General features: G+C 44.0%; 1 protein-coding gene across 4 annotated transcripts in view; it reads right to left on the bottom strand.

Moving 5' to 3' along the window:
- LOC119660330 (very low-density lipoprotein receptor-like) overlaps window positions 1-26,270 on the bottom strand; it is a 492,367-nt gene extending 466,097 nt beyond the window's left edge. The window contains exon 1 of one of the 4 annotated variants that reach the window (XM_038068812.1): window positions 25,214-26,270. In XM_038068812.1, coding sequence (XP_037924740.1) covers window positions 25,214-25,541 — 328 coding nt within the window. In that variant the 5' untranslated portion in view covers window positions 25,542-26,270. The remainder of the gene's footprint in view (window positions 1-25,213) is intronic. The other 3 variants (XM_038068807.1, XM_038068808.1, XM_038068809.1) reach the window with 3 other exon arrangements.
- Between the last annotated feature and the right edge of the window lie 242 nt (window positions 26,271-26,512).

Raw genomic sequence — 26,512 nt, 5'->3', positions numbered from 1 at the left:
GCGGAGCATTCACATAGGAAATGCTTCGTGCATTCCGCTTCCTCATTGCAGGAGGGACACGCATCATCTTGAGTAATTCCTATTCTGAACATATGCCCATCTAGTGAATTATGACCTGTCAGAATGCCCACAATACACCTGCAAGTCCTCCTGCTTTTCGACAGGATAAACTTTGCCGTACGTATGTTCGGTTCTGGCAGGAAAAGTTTGGTGTGTTGAGCAGCATTTAGGCTCTACCACATGTCATTATGGGAAGCTTGTTTCCAGTTTTTGAAAACAGACTTAGCCAATGCTACTGATACTTCAATTGCTAGCTCCGGTCCCGGCATAGGAAAGATTGACCCCTCTTTCGCTAAAATGTCCGAGATTTCATTTCCCTCTACGCCACAATGACCAGGTACCCAGAATAGTACCACCGTATTGAATCTAGACATAGAGTTCAAAGGTTTCTGCATTCCTAGACTGCTAGGGCATTGAGCAACTTGGCTGTCACTGCAGATTGCGATGCACCTGCCCTTCAACCGCTCGTTAATCACCCAGTTTGCCGCCCTTAGGATCGCATACACTTCGGTTTGGAAAACCGTTGTATATTGTCCCAAAGGAAAAGCCCACTTCTCGTTTTTATTCGAGAGGTAGACTCCAGCTCCAGAACCCTTTTCTGTTTTTGAGCCATCGGTGTAGAAGACTTTCGTATATCTCGCCACGCATTCCTCTAGGTCTTTGCAGTCCTCTCTACGCTTCAGGGTAACTTCATATCTTCTACCAAACAGATGTATGAGGACACGAGAATCGGAAGACACTGTAAGAACTGGATTCAGTCTTCCCAGTAACTCTTCCAATTCTCTGTTGCCCCACATCCGTTGTTTCCCCATAGATCTAATCGAATTAGTATATGAGCTGCTCTCATTGCAGTGCTTTGAATAAATATATCCAGGGGCTGCAAATTGACACACAGTTCTTTGCAGTGTAGCTAGTTTAAGGTGAAAACCTTTTTGTCTCACCTTAACCCACCACACTACGAATGCATATACGAACATCGGGCTAATGATGGCAACGTACAACGTACATTACCACATGAGGCCTGAGTCCCCATGTCGAAGCAAAGGTCCGTCTGCACAGCCCATCAACTGTGAGAGCTCATTTCATCTTTACCTCTACATGTTTGTGCCAAAGAAGCTTTTTATCTAGAGTGACTCCCAGATATTTCACTTCTGCGGAGAGTTGAAGAGTAGTACCCCTCATCTCAGGGAGCCAAAGTCCATCCAGTTTTCTCGTTTTTGTGAATAAAACCATTGTGGTTTTATTCGGATTAACTGACAGACCATGGACAAAAACTCTTTCGCTCGAAACGTTTCACCAAAGGGTCAAAGCTTTTACTGTACAAGACTGTGATCTTGCAAGTCCTCATGTATTCGTCGGAAACTTGGGTTCTTAGCAAGAAAAATTGCGAACTCTTGGCCGCGTTCAAGAGAAGAATCCTCTGAAAAATGTTTGGCCCCCTACATAAGGATGGACGATTCCGCAGCTTACATAACGACGAAATCTATGAGCAGTACCAAGACCGTCAGGTTGTCGATAAAATGGATACGGTAGGCGGGCCACTTACTCTCTAATAATAATCATTGGCACAACAATCCATATTGGATCAGGGCCTTAAAGTAAGTTAGAGTAATTCATTCAAGACCGTAACGGTACACTACAGCAGACTGTAGGAAGCAATGTGGTCAGCATTACGCTCGCCCCAGATTATTACCCTGATTTCACTCAGGTACTTATTCACAGCTAAGTCGACTGGTATCCGACGTCAAATCACGATGCAAATCCCACTGCCGCCAGCGAGATTTGAACCGCGACCTTCCGTACGATAGCCTTGTGTTCTAACCACTCAGCTATCCGGACTTAATCCATATGGATGAGGATTATCCTGCCCGGAAAGTCTATAAGGGCAATATCTATGGTAGAAAAAGAAGATGAGGCCGACCTTGCCTGAGATGGAGCGAAGGCGTAGGTCAGGACGCCAGACAGCTTTTAGGGATATCGAATTGGTGGACCTCGGCGCAAAACCGAGATGTCTGAAGTTCCTTATTAAGGCAGACCAAGACCGGATACCTGTTGTTGCGCGGTTGATGATGATGATGATCGCACTATTCATTTCTTCACCGTGTACGCACCACAGACAGATCGACTTGATGCCAAGAAGGACGCTCATCAAGGAAACGCCCTTTCAGCACCCCTCTTTGTTCTTCTTATGGACACCATCACACGGGGCATCCAACGTCCAGCGCTCTATATAGAAGATGTTTTCCTGGCTTTCCATAGTGAAAATAATCTCCAGCAACTTGTTTAAAAATGCCATTATTGCCCCATGCAACAGGGCTTCAGATCGAATCTGAATAAAACTGAATTTTTCACAACCGATCCCCATGAAGCAAGCACTGCCCAGAACTGGACGATTTAGGTATCGCGGGCCAATGCTATCAGCCAATGGAGAACTACATTATGAAATTGTTTCCCGAATTAGGGCAACCTGGATGTAGTGGCCTTGCACAACTGGTGTTCTTTGTGATCGACATATTAACAAATGTCTCAAATCTAAATTTTATCAGAATGTCGTCTGTCCTGCCGCCGTTTATGGTTCTCAGTGTTAGCCAACTGTAAAAAGCAATGAACGACGTCTTAATCACATCCGAAATGACGATATCCCCGATCGATATGGGATATGGTCATATAATTCGCGCTAAAAAGAATTGCCTCAGCAAGATTGGTCTGAACATCGAAGTCAATGGTAAGCGACCAAAAGGCCGACCGAAGCAATGGTGGCTTGATACGCTGGATGGTGATTTGAATGTCTCACGACTATATTCAGATTTAGCTTTTGATAAAATAAAATGGTCCAACCGATTATGACGAGCCAACCTAGAGGCCGAGGACGAGCCTAGAGGCCAGAACAAAATGTGGTTAAAGAGCGCAATACTGATACTCACAGACTACACAGTAAAACAGCATTACCACCAGATTGGGAACCAAGTCATCGTTCCAAGCCGTATATGTGGTATGGCGATAGTTGTTACACCAATCCCACCATTTTATTATCATTGAACCCTTGCCTCTCTCTTCAGTTGAAAAAAGTCGTTCGGATGACGTTTACTTGACAGCATTCCGGCATTGAATATCCTCAAATTTTTTTGAATGATTCGCCGTCTACCAAATAGAAAGGTCCTTGGCGTGCATATATCTAAGCTACCATGTTAAATGGAAGCAGTGACAAAACTCATATTGAATTTAGCTTAAAAAGTCAAAGTGGGATACAAACCCTCTATACATGTTTGAAAGAGCAGACAGTATTGAATTGCCAAGAATTCTGCAGATGGTATGGTGACAAATGTTTTGTCTGCACCTTTTCACTTGCAATTTTTATTTTCCTTTCGAATTTCCAGACGGCGTCATATTACAATTACGTGAAACTAAATTGAATTCAAAGTTGTCGTGGATTAAAAGATTCCAAAGTATCAGATTTTCTTGAAAGAATGTTGGATCATAGGTTTTAGCGTTTCGCATTGGGTAACAGATACGAACGCTTAACTACGAACCAGTTCTCTGCGAAAGGAATTTTATTGTTTTCAATATGCGTTAATACGTTTTGGTCGTCATATTTCAGTCTCAAATTGGTTTATCTTTTGCTGTTGTGTTTCGTCTAGCGTGATCTGTTGTGCAAAACTGCTTGTCTATCAACCAGTTCGAACTAGTGATGCCTTTCGTATTTAATTGGAATTTCCATAGTTGACTGATAAACTCAGTTTTGCATAAAAACAAGAAACTTGCAATGAGATAGAAAATAGGGATGGATACGACAGTGGCAGGTTTAGTTTAGCTATTGTAGGTTCAGTAGCTGGTTGTCGTTGCAGATTTATTTCTAAAAGAAATCCTACACCAAACTTCATACAAAAAAGATGGAAATCCAAGATGTCCATGGATGGCTGAAAGTTTAGCAAAGCTAGCACCAACCATCAGCAACTAGAAAGTAGCGGTTCAGCCTATTTGAAGTCAAAGATTAGCATTTATTTCAATAGTTATAATGAAGAACAGATAGATTGGTACTGGTCTGTCTCTGAATGCAAGACTCCACAAGGAATTGCGTCAACCCTTGCATGGTCTCACTGTTTACATAGATTATCATGGATCACTTAGGGACTACACACCCGAACATTGATAACGGTTTTGAGCGGGGATCCAACTAACATGGATACGAATAATATAGATAACAACGGACGAAGCAATAACAGCGAAACTGAAATTGGCAAACGACAAAAATATCTTCGAAAGGAGCGCAAGGTCACAACGGAAAAAGACGTTCCATTCATCAACCAAGAAGTGATGCAATTGAGAGTATTGGAATTGTCTATAATTTGACGGAGATTAAATGGAGACGAGAAGGCCAAGGAAGCGGTTCGGAAAAATAACCCCTTGCAAATAACTCCAAGATTAAATGCAGACAATATCTTTGAGAAAAGCATGCGGCAGTACACAAATAGCGCCAAGGAGTTTTTGGAAGCAGGAAAACAGGCTGGGTTGTCTGTCGCATCCGCGAACAGGGGAGGATTACAAGGAGCATTAACTGTCTGGTATTTAGATACTTGGCCAAACATTGTAAGAAGAAGAAGACCGTTCCAAGCTATGCAATAGATGCAGACGTGGAGGCCATATAGCGAAAGACTGCGACATAACACCATAAACTATCTTCTGCAGAAAAGACCAGACAAAATACACTAGCCACATATTATTATTCTGTTAAGGGGAGGTCGCAACGCGTCTTTAAAGAACTATTGTGCCCTTTTTACTGGTTATAATGTACCCATTGATCACAGAATCTCAAGCAGATCGATCTTTGCATCTGGTGGTATGTTAATGTGCTCCCAGATGCATCGACCTACTCTGCACAAGTGTCGGACATTGTTCCAGAACGTGTACAGAGGCAGTGGCCGTAGATATCCCTTGCTTCCATATGTGATAGTTTAGCCGACAGTGACCAGTGAGAAATCCAACCATATTTCGGAGGTCATTTTTGGTAAGGTTTAAGCAATCCTTTGTGCGCTTGGATTTGCATCCCCCAATAAGCACCCTGGACTCCCGGCTCCATCCCTGGTAGGCCGACCCAGCATAGTTCCCAACCGTTCCTCTTCATTTTTTAATGTCGTAGCCATGGAACCGTTTTCGATTCCACAGTAGCATTCTGGCCCATGTAAAGGGCTCTGATCCCTTCTTGGCTAGTTCGTCCGCTTCTTCATTGCCTTCCAACACAACATAGCCTAGGACACAGAAAACCCAGGCCTTGTTTTACAAGCCGAGCGACAGCATTCCCATACCAGATTAAAATTAACCTGGTTGAACCTAAGTGCCTTGATCACAGCTTGGCTGTCAGTCAGAATAGCAATGTTCTGCCCCCCCCCCCCGTAGTTCCTTTGGAGATTAAAGTAGGCACATGTATATGGTGTATATATCCGCCTGGAATATGTTAGTGTACCTATCCACTGGCTCCAAGTACATTTTCCTTGGACCAATGACCCCGGCATCTCCTGCTGTCAGGGATCCGTCAGTGTACCACGTAATCCGTTGCTGATTTAAGTCGTATATCATAGCCACGATCTCCCAGTTTACCTTGTTACTTCAACGGGTTTCAAGGTTCTTATTGAAGTGAAACCTTGTTGTCATGTTATCCCTTGGTATCAATAATTCGGGATACTGCCTAGAATCAATTTTCCTTCGATTTAGGCAGCTCCCCGTCTCACTGATACTTGCCCTCCTTACCTGCATCTATATGTGCAGATGGAGAGGTGTTAATCCCAGAAGGACTTTCAGCGATACCGTTGGGCATGCCCTCATAGCCCCATTGAGACACACGCCAGCCAGTCCTTGGAGTTTATGTAATTCCCTGGCTTGTGTGCTGAGTTCCGTTCTTTCTGCTCAGATTATCACCCCTTAGGTAATCATTGGCCTTACGCATGCGGGGAGCAAGCGTCCCAAGAAATGAGCATGAACTTTTATAGCTACTACCGAGGACCTAGCTGAAAGGTAACCTCAACGCGTGGGTAACAGAGTGGGGTGGCAAGCATAATAACAACAGAAGTCATAGGCCACTCGAATCGTTTGCGCCTTTGGAATTAGGAACTGGAAATAACGTTGAGGCAAACACATATCGTAAAACCAGTACGGTTTCGCTCATTGACATCACTTTCACTAATTTTTCTCTCTTCTGCCTGGAGTGGAGGTGGAGTGTTTAACGAAGAATTCACCCGCAGTGCTCACCAGGTGGTAGCGTTTGAAATCAAGACGCACAGAGTGGTGCAGAATCTCAAAATGATAGTCCAAAATGGAAGGATAGCCTCCTCGATGAAGATGCATTTGTTTGGTGATGAATTCCGTCAGTATGAACCAAGGATCAGGAGATGCAGCAGAAAAGTTGACCAAACAGCCAATTCAGTCTGTTGTCAACGCCTGCGATACAGTAATGCCGAGAATAGTTACAGCAGAAGTTTACCATGCTACTGGTGGAGTGAGAAAATAAAGACGCTGAAGACGCTGAATCGTCCAAAGTTCGAGGAGAAGATTCGACTTCCAGGAGCTGCTCGCCACATTCAATCAATTGAGGCACGATTTTCAGAAAACTATCCTATCACCGAAGATGAATTCCTCCAGATATGCACAAAATAAAGGAAAAGGAAGCACCGGGACATGATGGTATTCCCAATAAAGCAGTGAAAATTGCCGTCCACGCGAAACCAGACCTGTTTAGTACAAGCAATGCCAAAATGCCTTGTGGAAGGGATGTTCCCTAAAAAGTGGAAACAGCAGCGTTTGTTTTTTTGCCAAAAGAAAATAAACGACCTGGCGACCCATCATCATATCAGCCAATATGCCTTCTAGATATGATGGGAAAGAAACTGGGAGGAATAATTGCCAACAGATTTCGTGAAACAGCTGAACATGAAAGGGTTCTTTCCGATATACAGTTTACATTCAGGGAAGGTAGCTCCATCGTCAATGCAATAAAGGTGGTGAAAGACACCGCAGTCACTATCATAGAAAGTGATAGATGGCGATGGGGGTCAAAAGAGTACTGCGCATTTATCACGTTGGACGTGAAGAAGGCATTCATCATCATCGTCATCAAAATGTCCCTCATCCAGACTCCACGCTACCTAAGAAACACAGATAGAGAGCTTAAGTACGAGAGCGATAAGAGTCAGAGGTCGATACTGAATCCACTCTTGTGGAACACTAAGCAGGATGGAGTCTTCCGTCTGTATTTACCAGAAGAGGTAAAAGTAGCAGGCTTCACCAACGATATTGCAGTGATTGTAGTTGCGAAGCACATCCACGAAATTGAGGCAGCATCCAATGAAGCAATCTGAAAGATCAAGAAATGGTTGGAAACAGCCGGACTATTGCTCGCAGATCACAAAACAGAAGCCGCTTTTATAACAAATCGCCGGAAGCCAGACCATAAGAAGCAAGTGCTGCCAAATATTGGCGGACCCAAATACAGCAGTGGAGTGTTGCTATATCGAGTCATTAGCCCAGTCTTGCCGCTCCTGTATGGACTGCAGATATTAACGACACAGGAAGTCAGAAGAAACCTATTGCGTTTGTACAGATTATGTGCTCTGGCAATGATTTGTGGCTTTCGAACGATATCAGTTGACGTGGAGTTAGTTATAGGTAGGCTGTTGCCGGTAGACATTTTTGCTGACGAGATGTCCCGAATCTACATCAGGGGAACGGATACCCAAGACGCCTCGCAACAGATTAAAAGCAAAACAAGTCGGGAAACCGGAAGCTGGACGCGTTTCTAACCAATTACAAAAAATTGTAGTAATATACTATTATTAACTTTATTTAAACAGATATCGGCATGGAAGGTATTTCGGAGCCCAGGCACCATATAGTGGCAGCCTCCTGATTTTTTTCAGATTTTTTGGTTTGGTAGTTTCTGAGAATGGCCCCCTTAAAAAGTGATCAACTTCAACCCCCCGCGCTCCCCATCCTTCCAACGAATGTCAAAACTAAGATCGGCTTTGAAAATTACTAACCGAGACCTTTAATTTGATACCCCACATGACTATATTTGATGAAAAAAAAAAGAGTAAACACAAAACCTTAAAAAAAGCATCATCAATTGTCAGATGGTATACCCGATGGAATAACTCAACGAAAGACCGACAGATGCATTAGCTGATTCCGATCATCCGTACATGGGTCAATCGTCACCAGGAAGCCTGTAATTACCAGCTAAGACAGTTTCTACCTAGCGACGGTGGTTTGGGCACATGGCTTCGTCAACATGCCCAATCTGCCCAGGCGAGGAAGAAGACGCAAAGCATGCAATCTTCTATTGCAGTCGCTTCGCAGCGTGGAGGACCATCATTGCGGATCGGCGGATTTACGTTCAAGAATCATGCACGTCAGCGGTTTCTGCTGATGCCTTTGGAAGATTCCATATCCTAGCTTAGCCGTTTCTGATTCCACAGAAGAGATCTGGCCCGTGTAAAGGCGCCCCTACTACCTTCTTGAGCACCTCGCGCGCTGCGTCATTGTCTTTCAACCTAACGTGGACTGAAACCCACAGTATCCAAACCTTACTGAGCGAGCCGAGCGTATTCAGTCTCTCAAAGCATTCTCATACCAGTCTAGAGTTCACCTGGTTGATCCTAAGTACCTTGATCGCCGCTTGGCTGTCAGTTAGAATAGCAATGTTCTGCCCCATGTAGATTAAAGGAGGCACATTTGTCTATTGCATATATTTTCGCTTGGGATATGCTAGTGCGCTTATCCATTAGCTCCAAGTAAATTTTCCTTGGACCTATTACGGTGAATGGCAATAAGACTTTTGTCTAGAAATAGCTGTGAACCTTATGTAATCCATATGTCCACAGGAGCTCCCCAAATATTTTCGCTGGTAACCAGTTTAGAAAAGACTTTTGATTAAACGTTACATGAACCTGCTTTGTCTTTTCATTATTACAGCTAACATAACCCATGTTCATTTATGAGGTGGGCCTGGGTGGGTATTACTATTATTAACTTTATTTGAACAGATATCAGTATGGAGAATATTTCGGAGCCTAGCCAATGTATAGTGGTAGCTTTGTCAATGTCTTTAGATTTTTCGGTTGGGTAAATTCTGAGAATGGGTCTGTGAAAGAAATGACCAATTTTCGAGACCCGCTCGCCCTCTTTCTAGTATTAAATATCACAACTGAAAAGTATTGATCGGGACTTTCATTTGATACACCACATGACTACATTTAAATGCATTAAATACATTGAAGGCGTTGTTTAACCTGCCTCTTTCAATCGCGAATATGGGGCAATGAAACGTAACATGCTACAGGCCCTCGGGTGTAGCGGCACCCGTCATCGATCATTACTGCCAGGAATCTAATCACCCGCTTTGAAACAACGATTTCGAACCTGGATTTTGACATTACTGTCTTTTCTGCGGTTGGTAATAAGAACCGTCTCCGTCTTTTCATGTGCCGCCTCACCTTCATATAGCTTGACGGTTTTGGGGTGTTTCGAAACTACTACCATCGCCACGTCGTCTGTAAAATCAACCAACATTACCTCCTTTCGTACGCGAAGACCGGGTACTTCGCCATACATTATGTTCCCCAGCAGAAGCTTTAATACAAAGCCTTGGGGGAAAACCTTCCACCTTCCCGTACCTGTTTATTATTTTGACATTAAAAAAGGCAGATTGTGGTCCACTTTCGTCTCCATTGTGAAGGCAGTATTTTTGTGGACGGCGTTGAGACTTGACAGCGCGAAAATTGCGCCTTCTCTCCCGCTTAAGGTAAGGACATCATCCACATGTCTTACCCAAAAATGAAGGTTACTCTTTTTTCCATCCTGTCTTTCACTTTTTCGTGGAGATGTCACTGAGTATTGAAGAAATTGTCTACAAGGGGTAGATTCTACAAGAAGTTGTCTCGTAGAATCTACCCCTTAAGGTGAAATAGGTTTCGCTCATACATAGAGAAGCCAGTTTTATGTATTGGCGAACTCCACTCTCCACTCAGGTGAACCTCCTCTCTTCAGAAGGTCTTCTTCCAGGTAGCAAAGCGACTCTTTTCCTGCTAGGGAACAGAGCTTTTACATCGAAGGATACTAGCATTTCTTCGTTTACTATTTCCTTCAAATTTTCGCGGATGTGTCCGATGAGCTCCCGGGCATTTGCTTTTGAGCTCCAAATTGTTTGTTTTCGAAAACAGCCATTCCGCTAGTTTCTGAATTGACGAATTTGTTGCGGGGATTATCTCACTCATTTCATTTCCAGGTTTGTGGATTTTAGGTAGGCACCTGATCCTTGGAAAAGTTGGGTTGGGCATGCGGATGGTGCCGATCACCCGCTCCCTTTTTACCTCTGAACAACATGCATCCTGTGTCTCCAGTGCAATCTTTGATAAGATGGCCCTCTTCTTCACATTTTGTGCATCTTTTCGACCTATCATTCTCACTAGTCCATGCTTCTACAAAGTGTCCGAAGTCGGCACACGACTGAGCCTGTCCTTAGCTTGACCGTGATAATAAGTCTAACCCCTGATTCCACCATCATCATCGACAACGCAACAACCAGTATTTGGTCTAGGTCTACCTTAATAAAGAACTGCAGACATCCCGGTTTTGAGCCGAGGTTCACCAATTCGGTATCCCTAAAACCTGTCTGGCAATCGTCCATCCTCATGTAGTGGGCCAAAAATTCTTCGGAGGTTTCCTCTCTCGCAATTTTCCTTGCTAAGAACCCAAGTCTTCTCTATACGCCTCCTTGTTCTCTTTATCGCACTCTCTTGTATTCCGCTAAGGTTGAATTGCTTTTCCACTCCAGCTTGCTCACATTACCTCCCAGGTCTATCAATTCCGAATGGGACAGGTTCTTCTCATTTTGTCAAAATTGGGGCCGTAATCGAAAAAGTGTCCAGAACCTTCGTCAGCTTAGCGTTCTTTGGTGAAGAAGCTTGTTCTTCTTGGCCGCTTTCTGGGTACCAAGGGGTTCAGTTATTCCTTCCCTACTCCGATTGCCGACGTTCGCACCTACTTTATATTGAGGAGGTGTCACCTGCGCTTCTCACGTGACTTTGCCGCATGACGTTTGAGTGTTCTCTCATCCACGGCCTTTATGAAGGACAACTTCATGTCCTGATATTTTAGTGGATTTTCCGTTTTGAAGAAAGGATGCGTTCCAAATGCTGCATTTTCGTGGAGAAATATTTTGTTATAGTTATGCAGCTACTTCAGAAGTTGCAATCTTATCTTAGTGTCATTCTAATTAAAGCAACTTTTTCTGGATCCAGTTTAGGTAGCGAACCTGCCGGAAATTTCGGATTAAATAAAAGAAAACCCCATTTGACTAACACAATTATATAATGGAAACTTTCTAAGTTTAAATTCCATCACTATCGCGTTGCTTAAATAAACTGAAAACCTAGATACCAAACCGCGGAATGCATGGCTGTTACGATAGAATTACTGAAAACATTATAATTATCCATAACGAAATATGATAAATTTCTTTTGATCAAAGCCAGTAGCAATTGGAAAGCCAAATTGGTTGGTCTGCGTAACACTCTTCGTTTCAATTTAATTAGTCGCCTCATCCAATCTCTTCGCGCAGAAGCAGCAACAGCGCAGTGGCTCTAAATTTAGTCAGGTCTAGATTCATCTGGTGTCCCATTGTATGGCAGTCTATCGTCACTAACCCAACCATTGGCAGCATCCGACATCCAAGCCATTCGTATGCGCGTCAGACGACATTTTCAAATTGAACCAGCCTCGGTGGACCAAAATAATATTGTGTATGAATAAATCTATATTGGATGCCCGCATATGTAGCGTAAAAAAACTTGTCGCGTCACTTACCACTAGACAAGGACGTTAACTTCCAGTGGTTGCATAAATTACTCACTAGATCTTGTCTTTTAGATTGTTTGCGAAAAAATGTAATGAAGGGTTTATGACGAGAGCAGAAATGATACTCGTGCGTTATTGCGTGTGACACTAATGTGATGGAATTGATATGGCTCAAGCGAACCAGCTGGAGGTGTCCAGAGAGCGTATACTTTTGAAGAATCTTGAATATCGGGTTTTGCGTTTTATCATTCTGTTTATATTTAGCCGGAGGAATAATCTCTACATCGCTTACAACGTACTCTCTTTTAAAACCCATTATCATGGAATGTCATGAAGGTCCTGGCGGTTTAACGTGAGTGCATAATCCTACGATCCTTTTCGGGCATGGATTGATTTGCTGACCACAATCAGAAAGTGCCAGTGCCAGTTCGGAGACGATGCTGTCTTTACTACGCCAGGTGGGATATTTTCCCCTAGTTGCTGCACCATAGTCCTAAGGCCGGAAGAAGAGTTGTGACAGCCTTGGCAATCTTCCAGACAACAGGAAAATAACCTTCCCATAAACAACGCTCATACAAATACTGGACATGAGAGGGGATGGTCGACCAGAGAGCTTTGCAAATCTGCAAGACGTAAAGCTCCCCTTCAGCGTGATGACTAGGAGACACCGAAGGTGCCATGTGAACATTGGTTCTCCATTCACCTTAGTGCCGACAATGTCGTGACTTCGTTTACTTTGCATATCCAGGAAAACCTTCCCCAAGGGTCAAGGCTATGCTCACCGATGGAACATCTTCAATCTTTTTCCTTCGGCTAATTCAATAAAGACGATACACCTCGCTTGTTAGCGAGCATTAGTTTGTCAATATCAACCAGAGGACCGCGACATTAAAAACTCCATAAAAAGAAGCCTGGAATGGTTAAACAGTCAGTACAAATCACCAAAACGAGGGATTAAGCGGCCCGGGATTGCTTCCTTCAGATTATCAGTTATGGTTCGAGCAGTTTGCGCCGTTGCACCATTCTGTTGTGTTCTGTGGGTAATACGCGGATTTTCCGTGCCCCAGAAACGATTACTTTGTTTATTCACGTAAAGACTAAGATGGAAATGAGCCGATGATGCATCGCTCATGATAATTTTCGATGAAAAATCGCCCAACTCTTTGTTGGGATTCAGAATGGCTTGAAGGTAGGTTAGATGCGTTTCGCGGTCAATAGCTAACAGCTGATACTTTGTAAGAGAACATCTTTAAATCTTCCACCAAAATTCTACCTAGGAACCGCGTGGCATGTAGCATATCATCTGGTGGACGTTCCGGGCTCCTCTTCGATATCTTGGCCAACAGCAGTGATATGCTCAGCAGAACGGCTGCTCCAGAGGAAACATCTCGTGTTGTCCAAGTCTCTTCAAGGCGAGTGGTCAAACGCCGCAGTGTTTGTCCGGTCCAAATTCCAGAGTACTTGTCCATGCGTTTCATGAGAGTGAAGGGCAAATTTATACTATTGTGGAACAAATTTCACATGCAAGTCCTTAACCACTTCTCTGGAATGTTTCTCCTGCACTGCAGGTACACTCCCTGTTCCCGCTACCGAAAGCTTTCTCGGAATCGAATTATGCATAGTTACCAAAATTGAAGTAATGATGAAGTGAGCTGGTCTTTTGCGTACACATCGCCACATATTTTCCATTCATGCATGGAAGCCCATACCTATAGCAAGAAGTTTTAGTCCTAAGGAACTGAAGGTTCTATTACCATCATCGAAATAAATCGCGTTAAATAAGTTGCCTACGCCATGACAAAAGGGAACTTGTTATTCACAAAGAGGGACGCAGAATCTCCCAAAAATAATAACTCTTTCAGTCATCAAGAAAGAATTTGCATATGGTCGCATGCGTCCGAGCCTTTCGATAGTCCGAAGTGGAATGTTAACGATGTAACATCTGCTCAGTTCACAGAATTGTTCTTTTGAACCCTGCACTTCCTGCAGAATTGCTGCTCCACAATATGTTCGCAACTCCCGTCGCAGTCGAAATACTGCAAGACTTTCCCGTCTCCAGAAAATTTTTAAAAATGTGCTGGGAATTGAATCTCCTGGAGTAGTCTTCTTTGTTTAACGTGCAGTAGGATATTTCACCCAATATGGGGGAACCACATGGCAGGGAAACATTCGATTCAAAGCGAGAAGGACATCATGTCTGGTCTACCAAAGCATTGAATTAGCAAACCTTTGAGGAAGGTTGGTTAGAACAGCTTACTAAGGCCGTCGACCCCGCGGATAGAGCTCTCTATGTCACACAATGCATCGCCAAAGCAAGTGACGCAGATACGCATTCGTGCGTCTATAGAATTATGATGGGACGATTCAGAGTTTGGCCATCCACACTGACCACGTACCCAGCCTCTTGCTAACAATCATGAAAGGCTTTCCCCGAGCAATCTCTGACGGTGACAGCAATTGCTGTAGCAATCACAGACGAGCTGTTGGAGATCTGAAGAAGAATAAATGACAACAAAGCTCGGGGCCTGAGCAAAATACTGAATAGGGCCCTTACGCTCGCTGTGAAATTTAAACTGGACTTGTCCGCTTAGTTGGCCGAAGCGTGCATGTCTGTCGGGATATTTGCTTTCTCTCCAGCCAGTCCCCGATGTCATGCATCCATCTGTGAGCCCACCGCTGCTCCAATTTACTTGTAGATTTCTTTCTTTCGGGGCTTTTCGCCTGTAATAGAGGAGAGATTGACTTGACGTTATACCATGTTGCCATGATGCCAAACGGCACGATTCCCATGATGCCGAATGTCGTATCGTCTGCGACTGTGAATGCAAAATATACCCTTAGTTCTGTTTTTTGTAGATCGTGGTCAGTTTATATACGCTAGAAACGAGATACAGCGTTGTTCCCCAAACTGGCACTGCATCTAGCATGATGGTACTCACAATCCTGGTTATAAGCAAATAATAGGGCTAAACTAATAGTTGATGCCTTTTCTATGTGCTGCTCAAAACTGACTTTTGTATCTGTCAGCTCTCCCACTGTCTACTTGATGGCCCGGTTGGAAGTGACGATCTGATTTCCAATTCTTCTTGGTGATAAGAACCGCTTCCATCTTTTTCTCCGCTAGCTAGCTAGCTAGCTAGTCTAGCTCTCTCCAACCAAGCTTTTACAGTATTAATTGTTTCGCATGAGTACGTGCTACGTTGTCGTCATAATCCGTTACCGTGGCCTCCTCCGGAAACCAAACATGTACTTACACCATGGTACATAATATTCCACAGTAGTGCACCCAGTATGGAGCCCTGCGGCCCACCCGCGAGGACAGCATGCTGCTGGGGTCCATCATCGGTATAACCAATTCGATAGCATCGGTGGTTAATCTGGCTTTACGGAACCTATACTGCCCATCCGCAAGGCCTCCTCGGCTCTCAACAACCGGGAGCAATTTATGTATGATAGATTACTCATGGTGTCTAGGAGATCTATGAGTCTACAGGAGGATGGCCACCAGATTCTGCCGCCCATAAATTAGAGCAGCGGTGGGCTCACAGATGGATGCATGACATCAGGGACTGGCTGGAGAGAAAGCACGGGGAGATCAATTATAATCTTACCCAATTTTTCAGCGGCCATGGAGGATATCATCATTACCTGTACAGATTTGAATTTGACACTCCATATCATTGTCCAAAGAGTCCCGGTAGACCCCAACCACGTGTTTTTCAAATACCCGACAAAACCCGAGATTCATGGAAAAGAAGAAGGGACTTAGAGAGAATTCTGGGTGAAGTACTGTTACCAAAAAACTTTGTCCGAAGAATGCTAGCAGAACAGGAGGAATGGGATGCGATCAACTCCATGATCGCGGCAATCCAGAGGCGACTTAAAAAAGTGGAAGAGCTCAGGATGGCACGGTTACCAACGCCGTGGACAGAAGAAAGAAAACCTAGCTAAAGTAAGTTCCACGGGACAGAAGGGAAGTGGGAGTGGGTTTAGTGAATAAAAATCCCACACATGGATGTGCCCATGCCAGTGCATTTTGAAAATTCCTGCTGTAGAAGACCTGGGTGTGCATATATCGCCACACAGATTTCTTTACATTTCAGGATAACTTCATATCTTTCGCCAAAACAGATGTAGGACGACACGAATAGGCGGAGGCGCTGGAAAAACTCGTTTCAGTTCTCCCAATATCTCTTCCAATGTTCTGGACCCCTCATGGCCGTTATCTCACCATACGCATTCAAGGGCTGTAATTTGAGTAATGCTGTGCCGACTATCGTACTCCTCGCAGATAATTTCTGTCTAAAGAACGTCTCATAAGGCGAATAGCTAATCAAAATCCAGGGTACAGAAATTTTTCCAAATAGTAAAGGACACTTTTTCACTCAGCTAGCTATTCCTGGGAAATAGTCACAATTAAAATTCAGAACAACCCTTTTCCCAATTTCCCAATTTCCTTTGCTAAGAATTTAACTGAAATATGGCGCTTTGCACCCGTATACAGCTACAACGCATCTCTACGTACAAAATTGAGAGGAGATTGACAGAAGCCAAGGGCATTAGGAGAAACTGAGTAATCGATGAAGCTTCACAATTTATCGCAAAGCAGAGATTATTATCATCTCCTGACGCAAATTGTTGAGTGAGAATCAGGTCAAGTGCCCTTTCAATGCGTAGAAGTGTGATACTTCCCTTGATAATGACATTGTGATATTCATAGATTAATCAACATTATTCTACCAGTGGCTCGTGTGCACTTTCAAATTGTCTTTTCATTCAAATCAAGTAAGATAAGATAAGATTGGAGAAGGCTCCAGTTATTATAACTATGTTCACTCTTCATGAGATTGGATTTGGAAATATCATTAGCTGGAAGAACGGTAGTAAATTTGAACTGCAAATCTATATCAATTGAAATCCAATTAAGTGAATGATAACGCGATAATAACGTGCCTGTGGTAACCAACGCGACAGCTGCTAGTCATAATATAGTGGATCCGTAATAAAGCTCCCCACCAAACTTTATCTTATGTCAAATCATTGAAGAACTCTGAACAGACCGTATCGGCTTGTCACACAGGACATCCAATGTCCAGTACCCTACATACTGTTTTATGCAGATGATATTTTCCTAGCTAGCTCCTAAATCTAAATAAAACATAGTTTTGGTCCTTCGCGATTGGCGCATCAACGAACCTCCCAAATCAAAAATTTACAACAACATAGGCCGCCCTGTCGCCTTCTACTATCAAAAAAATAAAGGACACCTCGCGATAGCGAAGACGAAAATGTTGCCTTGAACAAGTGATGTAATAGGCCATGATCCAAAATGAGGATATCCGTAATCGATATCGAGTTGCGCCGATCCTGGGAAGAGAGAGCGCGTGAGTACCTAGAATGTTAGCATAATCCCATAATCCTCCTCGGATACGGATTGATTTGGAGACCGCAATTAAAGTCACGCCATGATTGGCATAGCGGTACTGCTCTATACCGGGTGGTTGGGAGGCCTATATAACCCCTCTGTCGCAACTAAAGGATACGGTGGCCAAGTTGTATAGTGCGAGTCGACGCTTGAGCGCACGAGGCACCCTGGCCGCGATATGGGCACAATTATAGCCACCATGAAACTCCGACAAGGGAGCCAACTTCAAATAACCGGGCTGAGAGCACGTCCTCCAGGAATTCTCTTGGAACAAATCCTCTCACAGCGTCATCCCGGTTCCAATGGTACCCGATAACCTCCGATGAACCTTCGTGCCAGGAGCCACTTCAGATGAGACCCTTGCGGACTCAGGTCTGATTGCCCTCTGAAATTTGTAACGAAACCGAGACAACGCGAAGCACACACGAGGCTGGTGGCTGTCCACCATGGCCACTATGACCATTCGCCAATATTGCAGACGAAACAACGTCGCGGAACCCCCTCTTTTATCGGAAGGCAGCACGCGCATATGCATTAGCGCATCAAAAGGTATCACTGCTAGCAAGGCACTGGTTAAAATCAGAGATACCGTTCACTACCGTTCACGCCCGTGTAAAGTAAGATGGACAGACACAGAGAGCATGACATCAGTCCTCAGAACACAACCCTGACTGGAGTTAAGTTTCCGCCAGAAGAGAAACGCCACGCCGCATGTGCGACACATAGGTAGACACGACACGACCGACAGCGTGCAACAGTTGCCACCGTTATCGCAAACTCATATATAACAAAGGCGACCGTACGTAGAATATGCAAGAAAGAGTCCCACATCTATAGTTCTAGCTCTCCTGCTAAGAACCCATTCACACCTCGAATGCATGAATTCGCCTCCACTTCTGCAGTCAATGGCCGCAAAAACAGCTGACGGACTGACATGAGACTGGGACGAATAAAATGTCAGGAATGACAGTTTTGTGTCAAAAGAGTCGAGTCACGTCGTCGACCGGAGAGAAAGAAATGTAATGTTAACGAATTGAACAATATTGGAAGTTAGAATATATTATGATGACATTGTTATTAGCATACAAGTGTTTAAATTTCGTGACACCAAACAAGTAACTCCGCTACAGAGCTAATTCCCCAGCGCGATGTGTCGACAACACAGATGACAACTCAAGTAATTAAATACACCTTTGAAATCCACAAAGATTTCAAGAACGTATTAGCTAACACAACGATCAACAAAGTTCTTCACATGCATTAAGGCGTCGCCGGTTGGCCTTCCCGCTCAGAAGCTATACTTCCTGTCCGACGCCAGATGGGCCATAATACTCCTCAAGAGCTTGACAAGGGCTGGGAGAAAAGCTATGGCCTCGGTACGACCGAGAATTACTCCTATCCTTATATATACCTTATAAGACGATAAACCTTGCCTAAATTGGTTGACATAAACATGCAAATCAATTTCGCATTGACGACATTGATTGACATTGATTCATCCCTAGGCGACGGATCTGTATCTTTGTAAGTAAGCCATGGGGAACATGATCACCGTAACCGATAGCGAAATCAGTTGACATACACCCAAGGAGCTACCCGCCACCAGATTTCAGTGTGTTAATCATGGGGACTCTGATTCACAGTGCAGGCTCTAGCTTGCGCATTACTACTTGGGTGACTTCCTGGGGCGATGACTTCTTATTACGGCTCTTGACCACAACCGCCCATGTCTCAGTAGCCCAGTGGCGACAAGGACAACTTGTTTCCCACTAGTCGCCGTTGACATCATCACACCATGGGGTACTGGCCTATCTTTGGAGGCCATCAGCCCTCAACTTTGCCCTTGTAAAGGTCCACCTTCGTTGGTCCATGACCTACGACTGAGCAAAATGGCGCAACCGATCAAGGCGAACCGAACCCGCTTCTAAACGGAAGAAAAGCTGAAGAAAAAGAAGAAGCTAATCCAGGTTAGGTATGTGATGACGGACCAACGCATTTCGTAACGCACTGATTCAATATTGACCTAAGTTTTTATTTATAAGTAAAGGCGTATCTGACTAGACTTTATTGAAATATGTTTCAATATCGCTTTTTTTAGATGCTCCATTCAGAACTTAAGAGACTGATACCTGTCCGATACTGCACTAAATCCTGAGAAGTCCAACGTAGTGTGCGCTGCGACAAAGGGAAATTTATTATTACGCTGCTCAGGGAAGCAGGAGCTGGGGGGGGGGGGGGATAGTAATGATTTCAGAAGTACGTATACACCTTATGATGAAATAACTTAGATGTGGTCGCAAATTTTTCGATAACCTCTAGAAAGCGCTAACAGTCGACTCCACATCCATGATGAAGAGTGACAAAGGCAGGTCACCACGGAAGTAATACCTCCGGTGAAGTTTCGCCTCTTGTGGATAAAATGACTAACCATCATAAAATGCAGGTACGACCTATTCCTCCACGTAGAGAAGAAATCATCTCGGCCATCAATGAGCCCAAATGGAGTAGAGCCGCTGAGCTCGACGATCTCCACGCAGAGTTGTTTATCCCTGCATCTGGTGTTATTGCCGGCCTGCTATCAGTATTTATGGAACGTATCAAGGAATAGCTCGAAGGCGTAATTAGCAGAGAGCAGGCTGGTTTCCACATTAACACCTTCGGTTCATTTGGGAGCAATGAGCGAAGTTTAGATCTCCATTTGATTTGCTCATTATCGATTTTCGATCCGGGAGCCAAGCCTCTATCAAAACCGTCCGTTGATGGTGAAAACCACATATGGTATGAAGTAATCCTACTATTAACAAAACAGCACGGCACGGATCTAAATTGGTCAGTGACATAATATCTTGGATAGCTTGCAATCGAGAGTAACTAACTGTATTCGAACGGAGTCCCACTGATACTTGAGCACCTCAGTTGGTAAGTTTGACCTTATATTCCTATTGAGGAATAAGTCACGGCGGAACTTTAAATCCTCATACTCCTGGGATTAAAATGAATCTTGAAAACAATAGAAATAACAAACAAGCAACAACTGGTAGAGGCACATCTTAGTTATATCGATACCCAGGTGATAATATCCGAGAAGGGAACAGTTTCAAATCTGGCAGAGGAGTTAAGCTCAACATTAGCTGGCCATGAATACCAAATCAACAAAACTCCGTGATCAGAAGACAGGGACCAACAAGAGATTAGAAAGATAACAGTGTTCAGAATCGCAAAAGTCAAATCGTGACTGCGGTATCTGAGGGAAGACTCAAAATAGATGCAAAAAGCGAGTGGTCCCAAGAAATCCCAATCCTAACGCGGAAATGAGGAAACCTCAAATGTGCTAGCGACGAAATTAAGGGGTAACAAAACTATGGTGACAAAGGTATTCACTTAGATATTCTTGGAAATAAGCAAAAACTTTATCATCGGGTACACACTTCCGACCAGGTCTGATGCAGGTCAACTGCGCGACGGAGAGAAACACGAAATGGGTTAGGACCATACTCCCTGAAATAGCAGACTGGAAGGGAGCAGAATTTTTGATGATATACCCAAAGCTACAAAGGTGGCCGCTTTGGCTGTGGAAAGTGTCCAGAAACAAGACAAAGGACAAAAGAAAACTGCTCACGGTAGCAGTGGATGACGGAGAACTCGGGAAGTAGTTGTGGCGTCAGGCTACTTCCCAGGAAGCAACATTAGGCTTTCACCGGGGAAAAGTCGTTAGACTGGTAAAGTACTACAAAAGTAGGGCGCTACCACTTTTTTTCGGCTGCGATGTCAACGAGTACAACAAGATTCGAGGAAGCAGGGATAGCAAAAAATAGCTATGTCTGCGTTTGTGTATATCGGAAGTGTTCTCGACAACACCCCAGAATGCCTAAAATAAGAATTCCTTTATCCATAAGAGAGCCAGAGGTCCAACCTCATTCCAACCAAAAATGCTATAGTAGCATTTATATGGAAGGTTAAGTTTGGCTACTTAACAGTCGTTCCTGCCAGCATGGAAGTTAAATAAGAAATAGAAGTCAATTATTTGGAAATTACGCTAGAGTAAAAGCTCAAATCCATTCTGGAGGGGGAAATGACAAGGATTCACGCAGCCGGATGGACAAATTTGAGTTCCTAGCGTCCGATGAAAATCTTTGTTAATGAACTCGGGCCGGCTAGAGCGACATTTTTGTTGTTGCTTAAGAAGTGGAACATGAAAACCCTAGCAAGGCTTTTAACGGGACACTGCTTCCTAAATGACCACAGAAAAAAGATTGGAGTAGTGGTCTGGGTGGTATGCAGTTAAGGTAAGGAAGAGGAAGAGACGGCCCTGCACTTCATATGCAGCTGGTCGACCTCTTCAGACCTCAGACGAAGATACTTTGGTAATGTTGTCTGCAATAAAGAGTCTGCGCATTTTCTTTCTCTGGAGGATGTTCTCAGATTCGCGATAGCCTGCGAACGCTGTAGGTGAGAGACCGTTAAAAAGGTTACCAACGGGGATAGTACAATGGGCCTAACAAAGGTCTGAGTGCTTGAAACTTTGGCTCCCTCCACTAAACAAACCTACCCATCTGGTATGTTGTGAGCACCTAAAGCATTGGACAGGTTAACGTAGGCAAATTTGCCAAAGGAATTTGGTTAATGTCGATGGATTTGACATACTTCTGTTCAATGATGAACACTTAAAACTGCTAGTAGACCAGTCAAGAAAGGTAGGGGAAAGAGTGGTAGCCCACAAGCTCAGAACTTTCTGAGAAGACCAAGAATAGAGACTTTCAACAAAGTTAGATTGATTTTACAACTTCCGTCTGTAGAAGGGGGGAATTACTGTAGGGTAAGCATGAAATCCCAAAGCGACGTAAAATTCTGCACTCTTCCTGCTGTAGTCACGTGGAGAGACCCATAAAAAACAAGACTGCAGGGCCCCATACCCAAGTCTAATGTGTATGGTTGTCATTTACCCCCTGATGGGGTACAGCCAGTCAACCACTCCTAAGCGCCATCGCTCTCGGTTATATGCAATATTCGAATTCCTTAGTTGAGCGCATACCTACTCTACTGTTTTGCGCCAAGTGCCCTTATGACGACCCACTCGGTGGCCATCTTGGGAGAGTGGATTTCACTGCATAATGTGTGACCTAACCGCTGCCACTTCCGTCTTCCCATCATATCGCGTATGTGTGCCAGACCTGTATATCGACTATGCTCTTCGTTTGTAATAGCATCAAGCTAGTGCATGCCGACGGTACGTCACAGTGCAGATGGGACGAATATGTTACCCTACCAGTCCGAGAACCTTGGTTTCGTTAGAATTTATCTTCAGCTCAACTCTATCTGCCTCTCTTTTCAAATTGGCCGTTTGCGAAGGTCCATGACCCGGCGTAAACAGATGTAATCGGCGTAGTCGAGGGGTTTGAGGAAAGATGTCACAGTTCATTCAACTCCTCCATGGCCTCTGGAGAAGGCAGCATGAAGAACGTCACCGATAAGAAGAAGAAATAATATCGATAACACGACCTAACCCGGATTCCAGTTTGGATATCAAAACCTTTTGAGATTTTACCTCGATGTCGAACGTGACATTGTACACCTTGATAATGATTATTAGTTTCTCCAGAACTCTGCTCCTCCATAGAGCACACCAGATACACTCCCTGGTCAGGCTCGAATCGATGAAGAATTCCGCGCACTGTTCTAGAATGATCCGAAGGGTTTTCATGTGGTCAATGTAGGAAGCTCCGGAGAGGAAACTCTGCTCTCTGCCGATTGACCTTTCGAAATGTTCTTTGATTTCTTTCTGACGGCCGAGAGTATGCGGACACCCCTCCAATTGCCACACTCAAAGCGGTTACCCTTCTTTAAAATGTTAGCAATCATGCCCTTCTTCTCAAGATTTCCGTAGGAGTAGAAATAGTAGATTTGCTAGTAACTGTAGGTGGAGCGATGAACAATTCTGCAAGGAGATCGTTAAACCAAGCGGCTCGGTTTTTCTTCTGCTTGGAGGAGCACTCCATATCCGCACAAGAGGGGAACCTCATCGAATGTGATACGGTTAAAAGCCATAGTAAAGTATTCTTTCTACCTCTCCGCCAGCTCGTTATTGTGGATGATTCGCGATCAGACTCAAGTTTCTTTGTGAAGCGGTTTACACTTCCGAAATCATTGCATTCCGCGGCAAGTTCCTCTTTTCTGACCAATACAATAGCAATAGCAAATCCTCTTTTGTCATTGCGCACACTACGCTCAAGAGATTAGATATTGTCTACTATTTGTAGTCTAGTCTAGGATTGATAGAGAAGCAGCTTCCTCCAAACTACAAATTTTAAGTGTTCGATGTAGATATATATTCCGGGAGAAACTTACCCCTTCATTAGTACAAATCTACCTAGGTAGCTTAGCTAGGTAGCTTTGCGCTGAAGAAGGGGGTAAGTTACTCCTGAAATAAATATCTACATCTTCTATTTCTTCAGCCTTTGTCCCGTTCACAAGCGGGGTCGGCTCGTCGTGATCGGTTTCGCTATTTGGCTCTATCGAATGCCTGATCTGGGTGCAATCTCGAGGCTTTTAAATCCCCGTCCAACGTATCAAGCCACCGTCGTTCCGGCCTGTCTTTTGGTCGTTTACCGTCGACTTCGATGTTTAAACCAATCTTGGCAAGTGAATTCTCGTTAGCACGAATTGCGTGACCATACCATCGAAAACGCCTCTTACGCAACTTTTCCACGATCGGTGCAAACCCATAACGATCGCGGATATCCTCATTTCGGATGTGATCAAAACGTGTGACGCCACTAGTTCAACGTAATATCTTCGTCTCCATTATCGCAGACCCCGTTCATTGTCTTTTATAGTCGGCCAACACTCAGAACCCTAGAGAGTGGCAGGACGAACGACAATGCGAAGACTTAACATTTGTAGTTTGGAGGAAGTTACTTGTCTATCAATTCTAAACTACGCTCAATTTCCCGGGATTTCGCTCGATATCGGAATTCGAAGGCGTTACGCCCGTTATCACTCGCAGCGGTCAATACAGTCTTCAACCCTTCCGTTCATCGATATGTTTCCAGGAGTGGTGCTGAAGCAAGGAATTATTCACCGGATCTGTTTCTCAGAATACTCAACGCATGAATTGCGATGGATCCTCTCTTGCTGGAAGATTTTAAGTCACGTCATGTTGAACTATATAATTGGAACCGACCACTGATTGAAAAGAGGTTGACAAAATAAAATGTTAAATTTGGTTCGCAATTAGAGGCAAGATGTCAAACATGAACCCTAACACAAAGTGCCGGAAAACTAGCTAATACCTTCGAGAGGAGGGGTCCTATGGAATATCGAAGTTGAACGAGAGAACGACCACTGGTGAATCAGATAACCATAAGTTGCATCACATATTTAACAACCCTGAATTCTCCAAAATAATCAAATTTCAGAAACTACCATGGGTTGACCACGTTAAATGTATGGACGATACTCGGATGCCCAGAAGAATATTTGAAGGGAGAAGAGAAGGACAAAAACCGGTGGGAAAACCTCGCAAGCGCTGGGCAGACTCTGTTGACGAAAACAACGAATCACTGCTAGTTTTTCGAAACTATAGGACGCAATCGATCAATCGAGATACATGAAGGAAGGACATCCTGAAGGCCAACGCTCGAAATAGAGTTTCAATAGCGACGATGACGATCAACAAGAATGGGGCAATTCAGGGTGGTTATGGAGAAATAAGAACCAAAATGCTTGGAGGTTTTTCAATCTCATCTCAAAAAGGCTGCGTAAGGCGACTAACTATAAGGTCCAGAATAGACGAATCTACGTCCTTTATTAATAAATAAATGTATCTCAAGTGTGCTTATAATTAATTTTCATTTATTCATCAAACATCATCTAGAAATATCTTACTTAGTCCAAGAGCAGTTCCCGCTTTTCCGGAAACATTCAAGAAGTTCAAGGTATCCAATAACTTGGCGCCAAATGTCCCAGCGGGGTAGTTGCTAATTGTCACCGGTGCTGTAGGCGTTTGCGGTGTTTGCGAAGGTGTCACTGCCGCCGTTGGTGTTGCATTGGATTGACCAGCTGAGGCTCGCACTACGAAGGCATTGGCAACACAGACAAACAGTAAGGCATAGAGCTGACGAATTATCGGTGCTGCGGTTGATGCTCCGGATGCTGTGGTTGCAGAAGGACTGCTACTGGTATGGCCAAGAGGCAGTCCAAAAATTTTCACCATATTCTTGTGAACTCGTAAACTTGGGGCTTGAGTATCCAATTCGAAATGAATTCACTAGACAGGGGACACTATGAGCACTTTTGGTTCACGAAAACTCCTTCACTAGAGACACAAGAATCAACGCCGAACTTCGGATAAAACGGGGAGCACAAATTTTTAATTTAAGGACCACATAGGTAAGACGATTTTTAAGGAAGAAATTACACTGTACTTTCACACTACACCATACGGTATTACTCACGCTCCCACTAGCCTCCGGTGTCGTAGCCCTGAATCACCAGCCAGTTCACAATACGCGCGCAAAATTTTCAAACGCGAAATATCCAACTCCTTAAGCCGGTATCGATTTCGATAGTATGCGAATTAGACGTGATTTACTTTTCAAGAAAATACCCACACGGCCACGAATAAATCTAGCGTGATTACACGTACTCAGCGAATAGATAGTATGAATGACGGTGTATAACCTTACAAATAACAGTTATGCGCAGAACCAAACAAAATTTCACGCTACGTCTCAGCTGAAATTCGGTGCCACTAGCAAACGTAGTCGAGAAGAATGTTCAGTGAGCACAAGTACAGATCCCTTTCACGCAACGCGACGAATCTCCGCTAAAAGAACGCATACAGTAAATAGATACATACAATACACGAATTTAGATACAACCTCGAACATGTGCTGAGAAAAACTAAAGCAACGAACAATTTTTCTAAAGCTGACACCCTAACCCGGCGTGGATTGTTTCCCATAACGCGCCTCTCCTCTACGGCATAGTATGAATGTACTCTTGGAATATCGCCGAGTGTGTAGAGGGGCCTGAAGTCGACAGATATCTATTGTTGAGTAGTAAGTTATTTACGCCAGTATCTGAATCTGACTGTGAGTAATCGATATTACATATCCCGTAATTGGCACGTTGCTCACTGAATCCGCTGCGGAAACAGCTCTCAAATTGCAGGAAGTTCGGGGC

Source organism: Hermetia illucens, chromosome 6, assembly GCF_905115235.1.
Source record: "Hermetia illucens chromosome 6, iHerIll2.2.curated.20191125, whole genome shotgun sequence".
NCBI lineage: Eukaryota > Metazoa > Arthropoda > Insecta > Diptera > Stratiomyidae > Hermetia > Hermetia illucens.
This window is presented reverse-complemented; position numbering and strand designations above follow the sequence as displayed.